This window comes from Myxocyprinus asiaticus, chromosome 33 (genome assembly GCF_019703515.2).
Source record: "Myxocyprinus asiaticus isolate MX2 ecotype Aquarium Trade chromosome 33, UBuf_Myxa_2, whole genome shotgun sequence".
In the NCBI taxonomy this organism is placed as follows: Eukaryota; Metazoa; Chordata; class Actinopteri; order Cypriniformes; family Catostomidae; genus Myxocyprinus; species Myxocyprinus asiaticus.
In genome coordinates this window covers 34,979,519-34,996,745 of record NC_059376.1, presented here as the reverse complement: position 1 = coordinate 34,996,745, position 17,227 = coordinate 34,979,519, and the positions used below count along the sequence as shown (strand labels likewise).

At 37.3% G+C, this 17,227-nt stretch overlaps 1 protein-coding gene across 1 annotated transcript; it reads right to left on the bottom strand.

Annotated features, from left to right (window-relative positions):
* Nucleotides 1-1,961: 1,961 nt before the first annotated feature.
* LOC127424220 (extracellular matrix protein 2-like) lies at nucleotides 1,962-15,488 on the bottom strand. The gene is made up of 10 exons (XM_051669207.1): nucleotides 15,332-15,488; nucleotides 14,172-14,303; nucleotides 11,977-12,137; nucleotides 10,649-11,192; nucleotides 9,357-9,472; nucleotides 8,262-8,394; nucleotides 6,867-7,024; nucleotides 6,508-6,647; nucleotides 5,962-6,288; nucleotides 1,962-4,133 (listed from the first exon to the last, which is right to left on the bottom strand). Exons 1-10 carry the CDS (start codon nucleotides 15,486-15,488, stop codon nucleotides 3,953-3,955), a joined length of 2,049 nt encoding a protein of 682 aa, XP_051525167.1. The 3' UTR covers nucleotides 1,962-3,952.
* Between the last annotated feature and the right edge of the window lie 1,739 nt (nucleotides 15,489-17,227).

Below are 17,227 nucleotides of genomic sequence, written 5' to 3'. Positions count from 1 at the left end.
CCCCATAATGACAACGTGAAAGAAGTTTGTTTGAAATCTTTGCAAATTTATTAAAAATAAAAAACAAAAAAAATCACATGTACGCAAGTATTCACAGCCTTTGCCATGACACTCAAAATTGAGCTCAGGTGCATCCTGTTTCCACTGATCATCCTTGAGATGTTTCTACAACTTGATTGGAGTCCACCTGTGGTAAATTCAGTTGATTGGACATGATTTGGAAAGGCACACACCTGTCTATATAAGGTCCCACAATTAACAGTGCATGTCAGAGCACAAACCAAGCCTTGAAGTCCAAGGAATTGTCTGTAGACCGCCAAGACAGGATTGTATGGAGGCACAGATCTGGGGAAGGGTACAGAAAAATGTCTGCAGCATTGAAGGTCCCAATGAGCACAGTGGCCTCCATCATCCGTAAATGGAAGAAGTTTGGAACCACCAGGACTCTTCCTAGAGCTGGCCGCCCGGCCAAACTGAGCGATCGGGGGAGAAGGGCCTTTGTCAGGGAGGTGACCAAGAACCCGATGGTCACTCTGACAGAGCTCCAGTGTTTCTCTGTGGAGAGAGGAGAACCTTCCAGAAGAACAACCATCTCTGCAGCACTCCACCAATCAGGCCTGTATGGTAGAGTGGCCAGATGGAAGCCACTCCTCAGTAAAAGACACATGACAGCCCGCCTGGAGTTTGTCAAAAGGCACCTGAAGGACTCTCAGACCATGAGAAATAAAGATTGAACTCTTTGGCCTGAATGGCAAGCATCATGTCTGGAGGAAACCAGGCACTGCTCATCACCTGGCCAATACCATCCCTACAGTGAAGCATGGTGGTGGCAGCATCATGCTGTGGGGATGTTTTTCAGCGGCAGGAACTGGGAGACAAGTCAGGATCGAGGGAAAGATGAATGCAGCAATGTACAGAGACATCCTTGATGAAAACCTGCTCCTGAGCGCTCTGGACCTCAGACTGGGGTGAAGGTTCATCTTCCAACAGGACAACGACCCTAAGCACGCAGCCAAGATAACAAAGGAGTGGCTACTGGACAACTCTGTGAATGTCCTTGAGTGGCCCAGCCAGAGCCCAGACTTGAACCCGATTGAACATCTCTGGAGAGATCCGAAAATGGCTGTGCACCGACGCTCCCCATCCAACCTGATGGAGCTAGAGAGGTTCTGCAAAGAAGAATGGGAGAAACTGCCCAAAAATAGGTGTGCCAAGCTTGAAGCATCATACTCAAAAAGACTTGAGGCTGTAATTGCTGCCAAAGGTGCTTCAACAGAGTACTGAGCAAAGGCTGTGAATACTTATGTACATGTGATTTTTTTCGTTTTTTATTTTTAATAAATTTGCAAAGATTTCAAACCAACTTCTTTCACATTGTCATTATGGGGTATTGTTTGTAGAATTTTGAGGAAAATAATGAATTTAATCCATTTTGGAATAAGGCTGTAACATAACAAAATGTGGAAAAAGTGAAGCGCTGTGAATACTTTCCGGATGCACTGTATATTTATTTTTCTTTCTTTCTTTCTTTTTTCTTTTTTTTGTGTGTGTGTGTGTGTGTGTGTGTGTATACAAGTGTGACCACAGGGATATTTGTTGGGGGTCAGCATGGGGTTGGGGATTGGGAGGTGGAAAGGGAATAATGTGGGTTAAATGTTGATTCTATAAATATATGTTTTGCTTTTCTTTGTCGATTGTGTGAATCAATGAAAACTGTTAATCAGAAAATAATGTATTTTTGCATATTTATAAAATGTAAATTTTTTACAATTATGATCAAACCGTAATTGGCGGACCCCCTGCAGTATCATTGCAGACCCCCTAGGGGTTTACATTGAAGACCCCTATAATAAAATATAACTGAAGCTGCTTCTACACTTTATCAAGAGCAGCTAAGCAGTGGCCATCATGCAGTTCATCACACACTGGAAAGAGGTTATAATAAACTCTCTAAACAAAGGTTCTGAAAAAGAGTGTATTATTTTAAGCAGAGATGTAGTCCACACTTTTCTTTTAAAATAGGATGTAAAAGCAAGCAACATTGTCCTAAGTTCTATTATTGAATTATTATTATTCTATTATATGCAAAATTGTTAAACCCTGTTAAAAATATGCTGACAAAGAGGTGACTATAATGTAGTATGTAATCAGCGTATTTGAATATATGCTATAAAATAATATAAATGAATGTTCTGGTCTATTTAGAGTAAGATCAAAGAAAGAATAAAGAAAACAAATCTTTTTTAATCTAAATGAATGCTGTCACCTCTTAACTTTATTGTAGTTTGTGACAGAGAGAATACACTACAGACAACACACATGAAGAAAAATCAAAAACTGCTCCTCAATAGTGCTGAAAACAAATTACACTACCAGAATCCTGAAACACCACACCATATCCTGAATGTAAGAGGTGTTGTAATAAGCTGTGTCGTTTCAAAAACAATAATACCGGAACGTGATGCATTGCAGTTAAATCAAGAAATAAATAATGTAAAATAATGATATATAAAAACAACCATTGCATATAATAAAAAAAAAAAACATTAAAATAAAAAAACTAAATTTGATTTATAAAAGAGTAAAAAATGGCAGATTAATTATATGGAATAAAACAAACCAAAAAGTAATACATAGAGATCATAAAAGACATGACATTCAAAACAACAGACATACATAAAAATATCATGGCAACTGCAACAGAAAAAGATGTACATATAGCATTATTTTAAACTGGGCAAAAACAGACACCTACAATTTGTACAAATCTGAAAAAGTTGCTGCAAGCGATTTCAAGCATTTTGCCAACTTCTGCTAGACTTTGTGAATTACACTGCCTCCATCCTTTCAACCACATGCCCTCTATCAAAACAGAGCCCTCCAAATATCAGCCAACCTGATGTTAGAAACCAAACATGTAAAAGGCAGAGAGCTTTTTTTGATTGGCTACGTTTTCTGATTGACTAAAAAGGTCAACTCTTGTTTGCTGTTCAGAGTCTAATAAGGTTATCAGAAACAGGTGTGATTTATCTGGACACAATGATATCAGTCAGGTAGTAGAGAAATGTTACGCACGTAAAAAAAAAACAAAAAAAAAAGACTTTCAGCACACATAAGGCATAAATCACAACGGTGTGCTTGCGTTGAAAGCTGAGTCATAGAAGAGTCAGATGACATCCGTGAAATGATTTACAAAAGAGAACAAAATAAAGGCCTCTAATAATAATTAGGTCCTGCATATGTACACTACCGGTCAAAAGTTTTGAAACACTTGACTGAAATGTTTCTCATGATCTTAAATATCTTTTGATCTGAAGGCGTATGTTTAAATGTTTGAAATTAGTTTTGTAGACAAAAATATAATTGTGCCACCATATTAATTTATTTCATTATAAAACTAACATTTAATTAAAATTTTTTTTTTTTTTGGAAATTGATGACTTGATAAATAATAATAAACCAATATAATAAAGAAAGAATAGAAATAAAGAAAAGCAGCCAATAAGTGCCCAACATAGATGGGAACTCCTTCAATACTGTTTAAAAAGCATCCCAGGGCGATACCTCAAGAAGTTGGTTGAGAAAATGTCAAGATTACATGTCTGCAAATTCTAGGCAAAGGGTGATTACTTTGAAGATGCTAAAATATAACACAGTTTTGATTTATTTTGGATTTTGTTTAGTCACAACATAATTCCCATAGTTCCATTTATGTTATTCTATAGTTCTGATGACTTTACTATTATTCTAAATGTGAAAAAAAAAAAAAAAAAAAAATTATAATAAAGTATGAGTAAGTGTTTCAAAACATTTGACCGGTAGTGTATATTCACATAATTTCACATTAAGACTTGCATTATGACTATTAGAATAAGGCAAAACATAATCCAAGCTCAGTACTCTTCCTGTGAGATTGCTGTAAACATGGGTCACAAAGAGCTCAGTGAGGGTCTCACTCCTGGTGCTCTTCGTATTTCTGGGGCCGCAGAATAACACTGTGGTAGGTCTTGATGCAGGAGAAGGCTGTGGGTGGAATGAGGCGGCGGTCGATCAGGTTGTGCTCCAGGTGAATAGACACCAACAGGGAGTCATCACGGGCCGTAGTGTCACACAGTGAGTTCATAGTGACATAGCTGCAGAGAGAAGATCAGTTTAAAAAACAGGAGGATCCACTCGCTGTACTGACCCCATGAAATCAATGTCTGTAAGCTTTAAGGCTAATCTATATGCTTGTGTACTCCTAAAAGTTGACAAAATGAACTTTAAGCACATAAACGCGATGTGAAACAGCAAGAGTAGTATGGTAATATGTAGGAAACTCATAAAATATTGATACATCGATTATTGATCGGCACGTAATTTTCTCAATACGTTTTTGAGGCATCAATATATTAACATTAGCTGACATTTAAATTAGAAGCCTAATTTGTATGCTTTCCAGTTCACTGTCAGTTGGCCTTCAGTTTAATGTAGTCTGGCATAATAGCTTTGGGAGACAATAAGGTGATATAACATTTACAAACATTTATTTATAATTTTACCAAGTTAATGTCACCTCTGGCACCACTACATTTGAGCCGCTGGTGTTTCGCATGGTGTTTAGTTGTGGATAATGTTATGTTATGGTGGATAAAAAACAATTTGAGAGTTTTGGGGAAAGGGCAGAAGAAGTGAAGTTTTGAGTCTTTTCGGCTTCTGGGTTGATGGAGCTGGCCACTATCCCATATGAACAGATGACATGGCGAATGGCAGGTATATGCAGGAAAGGGCAACAAACAGGTACAACCTACAATTGCGGAACCTTTAAACCCTAGGAAAAAAATTATCATTTGATTTGGCACAGGCCAAGAAGCTAACAAATTGTGTAACTAATATACAGCTTAAAGGGTTCATGACATGCATTTTTTTATTATTTTAATATGTTCCTTGAGGTTCACTTATAATATTAGTCATATATCATATATTTGTAAAACATGTCTACAACAATCATTTTCCACCCTTATTCTGACCCTCTGTCAGAAACGCTTGGTTTTGGTGCTGCTTCTCCTTTAAGATTTGGCAGTAAACAGACACTTTTAGGATTGGCACTCTGCTCTTGACTGACTGGCTCTCTCCTTGCCATCTTACTGCTCAATGCTACTAAACGATGCTGCAGAAGTGATAAGGTAAAGTAGGCACTGATGTATTGTTTTGGAGGCGGTCAGATGCAAATGTATACCACAGTGTGACATCACAATATGTAGGAAGTAGAGAAGATGGGAGAATGAGTCGTTTTGGCAGCCTGGTTTTTTGCAGTGAGAAGGAAGTTTTCAGTTCTCAAACTTACAGTATGTTTTTATAGTACAATGAACTCTTATGTAAAAACAAATCAAGGAAAATTTTATTCCTGATGTCATGACAGTATAGTAATAGTCAGTAATAGTTCATAACTCTGATGCAAGTAAAGTCTATTGGCTATTTTAAAATCACACACAATCCCTACAGTATTTCCAGGCCAAACTTCCTGTTTTAATTGGAAATATGATAACATGGAAAAGAAAACTGGGCTCTCTAAAGATCCCATGGAAACCTTATTGTGGCTTTTGTAAGCTTTGAGTCAAACTATATGCTAGTGTACTCTTAAAAGTTGCCGAAACAAACTTTTAGAAGATACACAATTTAAAATTGAATAGTCTTTCTCTTCCAGGACAATGAACCAAAATATTAATGACATCATATCCTGCCAATAAAATGCCCTCTAGAATGAGAACGTCCTCTCCTGCTAATACCACTCGCCAGCGACTAACAAAAGCAAGTAGCAAAACAAATACACCAGCCAAGCAACTGGCATTGAGATGAATGCTAACCAACAGTGAAACCATTTCTTGGGTTCTTTAATACTCTGATGCCTGTGCTCATCAACACAAACGTTAACTAAAGTTATCCTAATTTGGTTGTGAGTGTGAGTCTGAATTCACTAACCTGATGAAATTGTGGTTCAGTCTCAGATGCTGGAGAGCTTTTAACTGTAAAATGCCTCTTGGAATGGATCTGAGCTGGTTATGGTCCAACAGAAGCTCAGTCAATGAGTTGTACAGGCCAAGGAAGGACACCTCATTTATCCCGTCTTCACGCAGCCGGTTGTAAGACAGGTGAAGTGAGTCTAGACCAGGACGCAAGTGGCCAAACACGTAGCCAGGGATGCGCTCAATCTGGTTGTGATGCAAGATGAGCTGCCGCAGGCCAACTGGCAAGAACGAGGGTACGTGAACCAGCTTATTGTGGGAAAGGTCCAAATACTCCAGGTTTCTGTGGTAAAGACAAGTATAAACATCTCGAGAAGTCGTTTTTAAGTGATTCAAGTATTACAACATAAATATTTCTGAAAGTGAATGTATTTAATCCATAGATATATCTAGGTTTAGGTTGAATATAATTCATCTCTTCGTGCATTACAGTAACTGTCCACAAGATGGCACCTAACAGTAGACAGAGAGACAGGTAGAGCAGAATATTTTCTGAACTCACAGCAAGTGTATCCATGCTCTTGGATCAATGCGATCCTCTCTGATTCGGTTATGGCTAAGGTTTAGGACTCTCAGGTTTGTGGTCTTGTTGAGGAGCCCTGAATGCACGACCTCTATCTTGTTGTCTGATAGGTGCAGCTCCTGAACAAGTACAGGTACATATAGTTCAATGTCAACAATACTCAAAAACAATTTTTTTTTTTGTTTAATTATCATTAGAATGTATACCTATATACTTACATTTTTACTAAATTAATTACTGCACTCCTATTAGCATAGTTCAACTTTGAATTATATAGAAATATATAAGTTTAAAAGTGCATAAGCTTTTTAAGATGGATTTTAACCACCTTGACTGACCTGTACTGAAACAGGCAGACCTGAGGGAATAGCCCTGAATTTATTGTCATCAAGTCTTAGGTAAATCAGCCTCCTTAGAGGTCTGAAGGCCAGAGGAGAGACATTTCCATCATGGAAATTATTATCTTCTAACTCCAGTGTCAGCAGCTGTGACAGACCTAAGACAAGAATAACACATTAGATTTACTGAAGATTAAATAAAATGGCTTTCACACTTGCTCTTAGAAACAGAATGCTTCCATTTCCAGTATCAGCGTATGCTTCCAGTGTCCAATATAATATACATTTGTTGCCTAATGGTTAAGGATCTGGCATTATGATCCAAAAGAAGCAGATTCAGTTCGAGATTGAGGTGAACTAAAAACTGGTAATTGTGTTTACAACAATTAAATAACACCATAAATCTATCTTGATGAAAAACATCTCAAACTTTTTAAAGATTTATTTAAGTAATGGTAAAATAATGGTAAAAACTATACTGATTAACATCAGTTAAACGTACACTCAGTAATTTTTTTTTAATCATTAAATAAATTTTTACTGCTAAAGAAATTAGTTGTAATTTTAAATCATGAGCACTCACATGAAATGAGGATGGCAGTCATATCAGCAACCTTATAAAAGCTGTTTTATTCTACATGGAGAGGGTACCCTCATGGGGGCTGCCATGTTTGGATCACATAACCAGCCAAATAATACTTGCATAATTTCAGTAACCGCACTGTAATTGGACACTTTTACTAATAGATCAAATTAATCATGGCTGACTGTGAATAGTTCATATCCACACTGGCATCAGTAACTAAAATCTGTTACATTTGAATGATGCTGCATCCATGCCCTAGGTGTCAGTGTAAGTCCAAGTGCAATTCTAACTACATTAATTAACATGAACTAACTATGAACAATATATTTACAGCATTTATTAATCTTGGTTAATGTTAGTTGCAAAAAAATAAATGTAAAAAAAAATTAATAAATTTTTAAAAGTAAAAGTTGTATACTTTAGCATTAGTTAATGTATTATGAACTAACCAATAACCAATGCATTTTTATAAATTAAAGTTAACCAAGATTAATAAGTGCTGCAAAAATCGTGTCGCTTTAGAATACATTAATTTAACAGCTGGCATCGTATGGATGACGTTTAAGCTGACTGTCTGTGATTTTTGGAGCTTCAAAAGATAAATCTCCATTCACTTGCATTTTAAGGACCTGCTGAGCTAAGATATTTTTCTGTTTTTCTTCAAATGTGTTCTGGTGAAGAAAGAAAATCATACACACCTGGGATTTCATGAGGGTGAGTAAATAATGAGATAATTTTCATTTTTTGGTGAACTATCCCTTTAAGCGTTCATCAGTGAGTTCAAACAGACAAAATGATTGTGTGTTTACCCTTAAAGCTGTGAGGAGTGAGACCACTGAGCTTATTATCATTGATCTTGAGCTCCATCAGGGAGGGAGGGAGAGCCGGCACTTTAGTGAAGTTGTTTCCATCAAGGATCAACCTCCTGAGTTTCGTCAAGTTCTGCGATAGGTGAGAAGAAACTCATAACACTGTCAAAGCCAGACTAAACAAACCTCAATGCTTGCAACTGAAGCCAAGTTACACAGCACAGATCTTCAGAGTTCATCTGGCATGAGGCAATAGATGTTTCCCGATCATGCTACCGAACATACTGTAAGTAAACAGAGATGTACAATGAACTTGTAAAAAAAACACTGTTCTGCACTCCCTCAAATAGTGGTCACCTGTAAATTCTGTACATGGCGCCAAGGATGTATAGCACACAGATTAGAAAAGGTAAAAAAAGAAAGACGACTGTATTTGTTTTTTCCAAGTAGTGATATCTACAGACTGAAAATTCTCCTGTTTAAAGCTGCATCCTGGTGAGATTTCTCTCAGTGATGTCAGACATGATATCTTGCGAAAAAATGTCAGCTACTTGCTAAATATCAGCATGCCCAACGAGGCACCAAAAGGTTTATAAAACATAATATTACAAAGATTAGGAAGAAATTATAAAGGATTTTTTCAGTTTTTACCTTTATACACTTACCAGTCCATTATTAAAGCCAAACATCGTACCCATTGTAATATTGAAGCAGAACAGAAGGACATATTAAAGGGACAGTTCACCCAAAAATGACAATTCTGTCATTATTTACTCACCTGTCATGTTGTTCTAAATCTTTGTGACTTTCTTTCTTCCGTGGAACACAAATTGAGATAGTTTAGCAGAACTTGTTTAGGGGACTTACAACCTCATTCAACATTCACTTTCATTGTATGGAAAAAGATGCAATAAAAGTGAAAAGTGACTGAGGATTATATTTTGTCTAACATCTCCTTTAGTGTTCCACTCAAGAAAGGAAGGATGAGGAAATGATGACAGAATTTCCATTTTAAGCTGAACTATCGCTTTAAAAAAACAAAAAGATTACTTGGTACTTGACACATTTGCTACTGTTTCCCTGATGGCACCTCACCCCAAACACCTCCTGTCCCAGAGAGAAGTCATCCAGTTTGTTCTTGCTGAGGTCAAGCCATTCCAGGTTGGGAAGACCTGCTAGAGCATTTGCCGGGATCTTGCTGATTTTGTTATCTGCAAAATACAAAAAAGTCAAGTGTAATTTGTAACTTTTTTTTCTGGATCACAGTAAGCTGTCTTTACACTCACATTTTAGTACCAGCTATATTCATATGTCCTCTGAAGCAGTGCTCGAATTGATTCCAATCTTATGAGGGGTCCCCTTGAGGTTTTGGTGGTGGTAGTGGATTTATTTGCTCTCTATTTTTTTATTTCTTAAGGGGGTGGGGGGGTACCCTTTTTGAAGCTCCAAAATGCACTTAAACACCGCACAAAAGTAATACATAAAACTCCAGTGGTTGAATCCAAGACTTCTGAAGCAATATGATAGGTGTGGGTGAGAAATAGTTCAATATTTAAGTTTACTGTCACTTTCCACTTTCACATTCACTTTTACATTCTTCTACTTTTGTTTTTGGTGATTCACATTCTTTGTGCATATCACCACTTACTGGGCAGGGAGGAAAATTTATGGTAAAAATTTACAAAATATTGATCTGTTTCTCACCCACACCTATCATATCGTTTCAGAAGACATGAATTTAACCACTGGAGTCTTTTAGGTTACTTTTATGCTGTTTTTATGTGGATTTTGGAACTTCAAGATTTTGGCACCCATTTACTTGCATTGTATGGACCTACACAGCTGAAATATTCTTATTCCTATAAAAATCTTTGTTTGTGTTCTGCTGAATGAAGAAAGTCATACACATCTGGAATGGTATGAAGGCAAGTAAATCATGAGAGAATTTTCTTTTTTGGGTGAACTCTTCCTTTAATGAAATAGAAATACCCTCTTTGCAAGTGTATTTGTCATCCGTGATGATTAATTTAATCTGATAATAGGTGGGTTACCAATATAATGTGACTAATATTTGACTATGGGTAAACTTTTTTTACTGTGGGAAAAGTTACTCTACTGGAAAAAAACTGCCTTCATTTCGATACTGTTACAGAATATTTTATGCTGGTCACTGTTGGTTTGGAGCTGGTTTAGCTGGTGGACCAACATGGTTTTCACCACCAGCATGCTTAACTGGTGAAGCTGTTCAACAAGCTTCATCTTTTAGTGCACCTTTAAATTATTTATTTTACAGGACTCTTCCGGGGGGAACTTGAGGGATCTCAAGGAATTTTGTAAAGCATGAAAAAATCCTTTACTACTGGCAAGGTGAACTGCTCTCACCTCACCTGCTAGAAACAGACTCCTGACCCCGGGATCTCTGATGATGGGCATTTGGGTAATGCCCGTATTTCCACAAGCAATCAGAGACTCTGAAAGCAGGCAGCCTGCTGGGAGAGACTCCATATGAACAGGTGTACGGATGACTGGACGGCCAATACCTCGATCTACTGGTCGCCCATTGGGGGCAGGCAGTGGCCTTCCAATGGGTAGGATCACGGATCTTCTAGTGGGAAGAGCAAAGGGCTGTTCCGCTCTTGGTACGACTGGTTTCTGTGTAGGCGGCATGATGCGTCTTTCGATTGCTACAGGGCGAATAGCAGATCTGAACACTGAAATGTTGCTGTTATCATCGTCATCATCATCGTCACTGTCATCCTCTAGATGGTCATCATCATCATGGTCATCATTATCAAAATGGTCTTGTCTCATAAACTTAGGTCCGGTGACAATTACAGCGGTCTTAGTGAGTTTTCCAGTGTCAGACCTCAGGACCACCTCCTGGTTTTTCTTCGGAGGGGTCACCTGCTTCTTAGGGACATTTGGGGATAGCTGAATAGACAACATAAATGTTTAAGAACACTTAAAATTGCGGCAAAATTCAACAATACCATCTCCATAGGAAAATATGCACAATAATGGGTTGTAAAATGGTCGGCAAGTCACAGTGGGGGAGTCGGTTATGAGATACACTGTAGATCAGTTGTAATCAACTGGTGGGTCATGACCCACTAATGGGTTGTCGGTCTGTTCTAATAAAGTTGCGGACAGCAGGGAAAAACAACGCTAAATGCAAATAATAACATGCAACTAACCATATAACATCAATGTCAAAGCAAACATTTTAGTGCAATATTCATCTGAAATTTGGTACAGGCTAACCAAATTTAATTAATGTCAATATGGACAGGTTGCATGACATCCAAGAAAACCATAAATGATGCAATTTAAAAAATAAAATATGACCCAGATGAGGATGGGTGGCAAGGATTTATATGGATTGTACCAACCACAATGTGTCGAATAATTGGCTGTCGATAGCATGAAACCATTTACATTTAAGAGACGTTTAAAAACCAAGATAATCAAATTTCTAATTCAACATATCATGTTAATAATTTTGCATATTATTGAGCTTATGCAGTTCATAATATTAATACATTTCAATGTTTGATTTTAAAAACAGCTTTGTTTACTTTTGTACAATAATCCATTTTGATACTATGTAAGGTAGGCATTTGATGTCTAATGTAAAATTCAGATCTTGTAGCAAAACCAGCTGAGATCCACTGCTCTAATTTGTTCACAGATTTCGCATAAAACTACATCTACGTACTTCTTTCGCTGGGGTGACCGCCATTTTGTTCCTCTTGGGGTTCACCTCTAGAACCTCTTTTCCCACAGGTGGTTTGCCATTTCCTGTCTGTCTGTGATGGCTCTTTTTCTCCAAAGACGTTGGGTTGGGTTTACTGGCCACAGCCTTCAGGGTAGATGAAGCTAGACGTGGTATTGCAAACAGAAGATCAGTACCCACTATCAGACTACCATATCCCTTATGGCATCTTTCCCAGCACTGCATTGCACCACAGTAAGAGCCAATGTTTTACATAATTCCAAGCTTGCGTCACCAAAGGGATGCCCACTGTCTTCTTCAGCTCTTACTACAATTCACTAATCCAATTATTCTGGTAGTGCCAACCCAAGGAAGCAATCAACAAACAAAAATGTATCATATTATATGAAGAAATATTGTAAATAACTGTACAGTGTGGTCCAAAAGTTGGAGACCAAAATGTTTCTATTTTGTAGCCCTATTATTTTCCAATTTAATACACATATTTTCATTACAAATTATACTATCAGCATAACAGTTTGTGTGAAAATTTAAATCAACTTGAATTTCTGAATTTGTTAGTATTAGTTTTCCTTTTGCTTGCATGCACTCAAGCTGGCATGGATTCCACAAAACACGATGATCCATTTAATAAATCATAATTTGAGAATGTTCCAAATACAATCTTTTGTTGTAATGGTTTAAACATTATTGTCACAAATTTGCTTGCATTGAAAAAGTGACCAAGAAATAGTTTGGAATCTTAAAGGAACATTCTTGGTTCAATACAAGTTAAGTTCAATCGACAACATTTGTGAAATAATGTTGAATACCACAACATCATTTTGACTCATCGCTCCTTTTCTTTAAAAAAGCTAAACTAAAAGGCTTACTAACCTGTTCTGTGTAAAGTTATAGTCAATTTTACAACTTCGTTGCCATGACGATGTAATGTCAACAAACCTTAAAATCCTAAAATGACTGTAAAAATTGTGATTTCAGTGACTTTACAGCTCAAATAATACACCAGTTTTAACAGAAGAATTAATGTAAGTGCTTTTATAAAATTACAAGCTTTGCATATCTGCCTTTAAATCCTTCAAAAATTGGCCCCCATTCACTTCCATTGTAAATGCCTCACTGTAACCTTGATTTTCATTTTTTGTTTTTAAAGAAATGGACGGATGAGTCTAAATTAATTTTTGTGGTAATCAACATTATGCCTCAAATGATATCGATTGAGCTAAAGTTGTATTGAACACAGAATATTTCTTTAAAGGTATAGTTCAATCAAAAATGAAAATTCTGTCATCATTTACTCACCCTTCATCTGTTAAACAGAATGTTTAGTCTCAGTCACCATTCACTTTCATTGTATTTTTCATACAGTACATTCATACATACATTTTTCTGAGGCTGCGAGTTCCTAAATCTCTGCCTTTTTGTTCCACGATAGAAAGAATGTCATATGGGTAAGGAACGGTATTAGAGTGAGTAAATGATGACATAATTTTTATTTTTGGATGAACTACCCCTTATTTTCTTATATTTACATTTGTATATATATATGCTCTTCATTTAGGTCACTTCTTTGTTTAAAATTTTTCAAAATCCAAAAACATTCTGACTATTTTCAGGTTCAAATAAAAAAATAATCTGAATCAGAATGAGCTTCAATGCCAAGTGTGCTCACGTACACAAGGAATTTTTTTTTTTTTTTGGTGATATAGACAAGCAAGTGCACACAGAATATAAAACAAGGTAAGAGTAAAAAAAAAAAAAGGAAGTACAAGTATCATAGGTAAATGATACTTAACATATGTTCAAAATTTAGTATTTTGTAGAGCCAATGCAGTTCATAATATTAAAACATTTCAATGTTTGATTTAAGAACATTTTTGTTTATCAGTTTTGGTACTGTGTTGGGTCGGCACTTGATGTCCAATGTAAAATCCGGGTCCTGAAGCAAAACCAGTTGAGACTCGCTGACCAAAAAACATTATTACAAAATAAAAGAAATTCCCAGATTTTTCAATGTGGTCTCAGACTTTTGGACCCCAACGTAAATGGAATGGAGCAAGATTTCTGTCATCAGTGTGTACTCTTCAATGTGAGGATGATAGATCTCACATGAAACACTGATATCAATCAAGTAGACCTGTGAATGCTGGTAGAGCGAGTGATGATGGTTCCCTAACCTCTAGCTGGACAGGGGATGGTTCTGCAGTTCACTGCTCCATCTTTACACTGGCACACACTGCAGGGCTCTGGAGACCAGACAGCCCCCTCAAACAGAGAGATCCCATTCACCAAGCACTGGCTGCTGAGCCCTGGCACATATGCACACAAACAGAACTTCAGTATTCAGCATATACACCATTAGTCTTGGCTCAAAAGTTCATGATTCAGTGAAACAATTATTGTGGTTCTTCCTTTACAACAACAGAATTGAATGAATATATAAAATACTATAGTGGAAAAACTAGATTAGCATTTCCTTAACAAAATACCAGTGTTCCCAGATTGGCTAATCATGACCAATCATAATTCAGTATGCAAACAGAGGTAAGAAAGAAGACCAATCAGAATTTAGTATGCTAATATTACAATTACGTAACTGCCATCAGTTACATTTTGAATGTTGAACATTCTAGCAATGTAAGTCAGTTTTCAAATATTAATCTTTTTCTCCCCAATTTGGAATGCCCAATTCCCAATGCGCTCTAAGTCCTCGTGGTGGCGTAGTGACTCGCCTCAATCTGGGTGGTGAAGGACGAATCTTATCTGAGGTCTGAGACCATCAATCCGCACATCTTATCACTTGGCACGTTACCGTGGAGACATAGCGTGTGTGGAGGCTTCACGCTATTCTCTGTGGCGTCTATGCACAACTCACCATACACCCCACCGAGCACGAGCCCCACATTATAGCGACCACGAGGAGGTTACGAGGAGGTACAATGTGACTCTACCCTCCCTAGCAACCGGGCCAATTTGGTTGGACCTGGTTGGAGTCACTCAGCACACCCTGGATTCAAACTCGTGACTCCAGGTGTGGTAGTCAGCATCAATACTCGCTGAGCTACCCAGGCCCCCTCAAATGTTAATCTTAAATTTCTTGAAAAGTATAGCGTTTTTAGGCTGAAATTGTATGCACAAAACGTATTAATTGAGCATACATTAAATGATTCGGGCTGAAATAAATGCAAAGGTTTAATACTTAGGTTTAGAGGTTTAGAATAAAATTCTTCCCGAAATGTTTGAGGAATATTAATTCAGTGCTACCTTGCAGCCATTGTAAAAGTGATCCAAAGTAATCACTTTTTTTGCTTGATTAAATGTATTGAGCTGTACTCACCTGGAAGGAAAGGGTTGTCATACTCAGGTGGATGCGCAAAAGCAGATAAAAAACGTCTCGAGCTCCTCTGTCTCTCTCCTCTCCTCTTTATTCTTTTTCCTTCAGTCACTAAAAGTGCTAAACACAAGCACAGACCCAAAGCTAAATTTCTGTACATTCTTCTGTTGGTCTATGCTGGATCCAGTTCAGGTCTATCTGAGACAGCTGTCTCAATATCTCTGAGGACTGAACCCTCTGAAAAGCCAGTTATATTCTCTGCCACTGGAAATCATGTACAACCCCTCACCCTTCCCTACCAGAAAAAAAAAAAGGGAAAAATGCAAAGGTGAGAGCAGAGAGTGAGGAGGAAGGAATGGAAAGGAAACAGCAGGAAAGAGGGGGAAAAATAAAAAGAAAACATTTTCAACAAAGCACCTCTTTCATTCGCCCCGAAAACCATCAACCGTCTCTCCTTTTCCCTCTCAACGAACGCTCATCGGTCCCCAGAGCCAAGCAAATTATTAGAGAGTTCTCAAGGAGAAAAAGCTTATCTTTGACAGGAATTATTATTCTGACGTCAGCAGATGCACTTCCAATGTGTGGGATCTCAAATTTGAGATGATGAATAAAACATGTCTTTAAGTCTCAATGTACAAGACCCTTATTAATGTCTCTGCACAAGGATGCAACCAAATATTTAATTTTATGGAGGAACTACTGTCAATTTTTTAGGAATCAGTCACTGAAAACCCCATATTGATCTAATCTGAAAACTGGGGGGAACAAAACAATTTCTCTCAGTGTCTAAGGTGGTTACGAACCTGTCTGTGCTTCACAGCTAGTCTGATGGACGAGCAGAGAAAACATCAGTCTTGCTCTGCATTACAGAGCCTGTTTATATGAAAGGAAGCTTTGTTTGTCCATGGGCCAATGAGCAGCACACTCCTGAGAAATTCTTGAAGTTCCATTGCCATTTGCAACCTTGCTTGACCATGTTCAGTGCAGCCAATTCATTGTGATGACCAGTTGCTATGACAACCACTTCATGAAACAACATTACAGAGAATGTATTCCACTTTCTGAGTAACTTTATTATTGTTGTAATGTAAATAAGAAATACAGTTTTCTTCACAGTAGACCATGATTTCCACTGATGACACCGTAAGTCCTTTACTACCTGCTTGCGTTATGCACCATCATTTTTTTTTAATTATTGTATTTCAATTTTTTAATTGGAATTGGAATTAGGTCATATTCTGATTATGTGTCTAATCCCCATGTGCCCCCCCACCCCAATCACTGCAACACAAGTGCAATGCTCTATCACTTGAGCTACCATGCAATTTGATAGCACTCGAACAAAGATTGTAAATGTCGCTCATATAATGCAAATGTTAAAATGCATCACTTTACAAGCCACACACTATAATAAAAGTATGTCAAAAGATAGCATGCTGTGAGGAACAGGGTGAAAAGTGTTTATGATCTGATAATCTGTCTGATTATTTTAATTTGTGAGAAAGGGAATAAAAATAATTGTTGTTACAACTGTCGCGATATGTAGAAAAGTCATATGAAAATTAGCATCTATAATAAAAATCTAGGCTTAGTAATGCGTTCCTATAAGACCATGCTGCATAAATGTCTTAGCCCAATTGAAATGAACTAATAAAGCAAATATTCACTGTGTATACTGTACACTGTAACTGAATGTTGCAATTGCTGTGGAGCATGTCAATTTCTTTTACAGAATGAAGGCTACATCAGAAAATTATATTCATGTAAATGTGGTAAGCTAACACAAACCTGAAAAAATGCCTGGGATTATTATATAAGAAAGGTTTTGAGTAGGCTGGGACAAATAAACAATTTAGTTCTCCCAAATTCATGTTTGCATCTCCCACACTCCAGTTTATA

What these genes read in the sequence shown, in the direction of transcription:
- LOC127424220 (XM_051669207.1), bottom strand. Translation starts at nt 15,488, where the DNA reads ATGTACAGAAATTTAGCTTTGGGTCTGTGCTTGTGTTTAGCACTTTTA. An exon ending in CATCCCCTGTCCAGCTAGAG is followed by an intron (nt 12,138 to 14,171) that starts GTTAGGGAACCA and finishes TACCACGTCTAG; the next exon opens with CTTCATCTACCCTGAAGGCT. An exon ending in CAGGAGTCTGTTTCTAGCAG is followed by an intron (nt 9,473 to 10,648) that starts GTGAGGTGAGAG and finishes TGTATTTTGCAG; the next exon opens with ATAACAAAATCAGCAAGATC.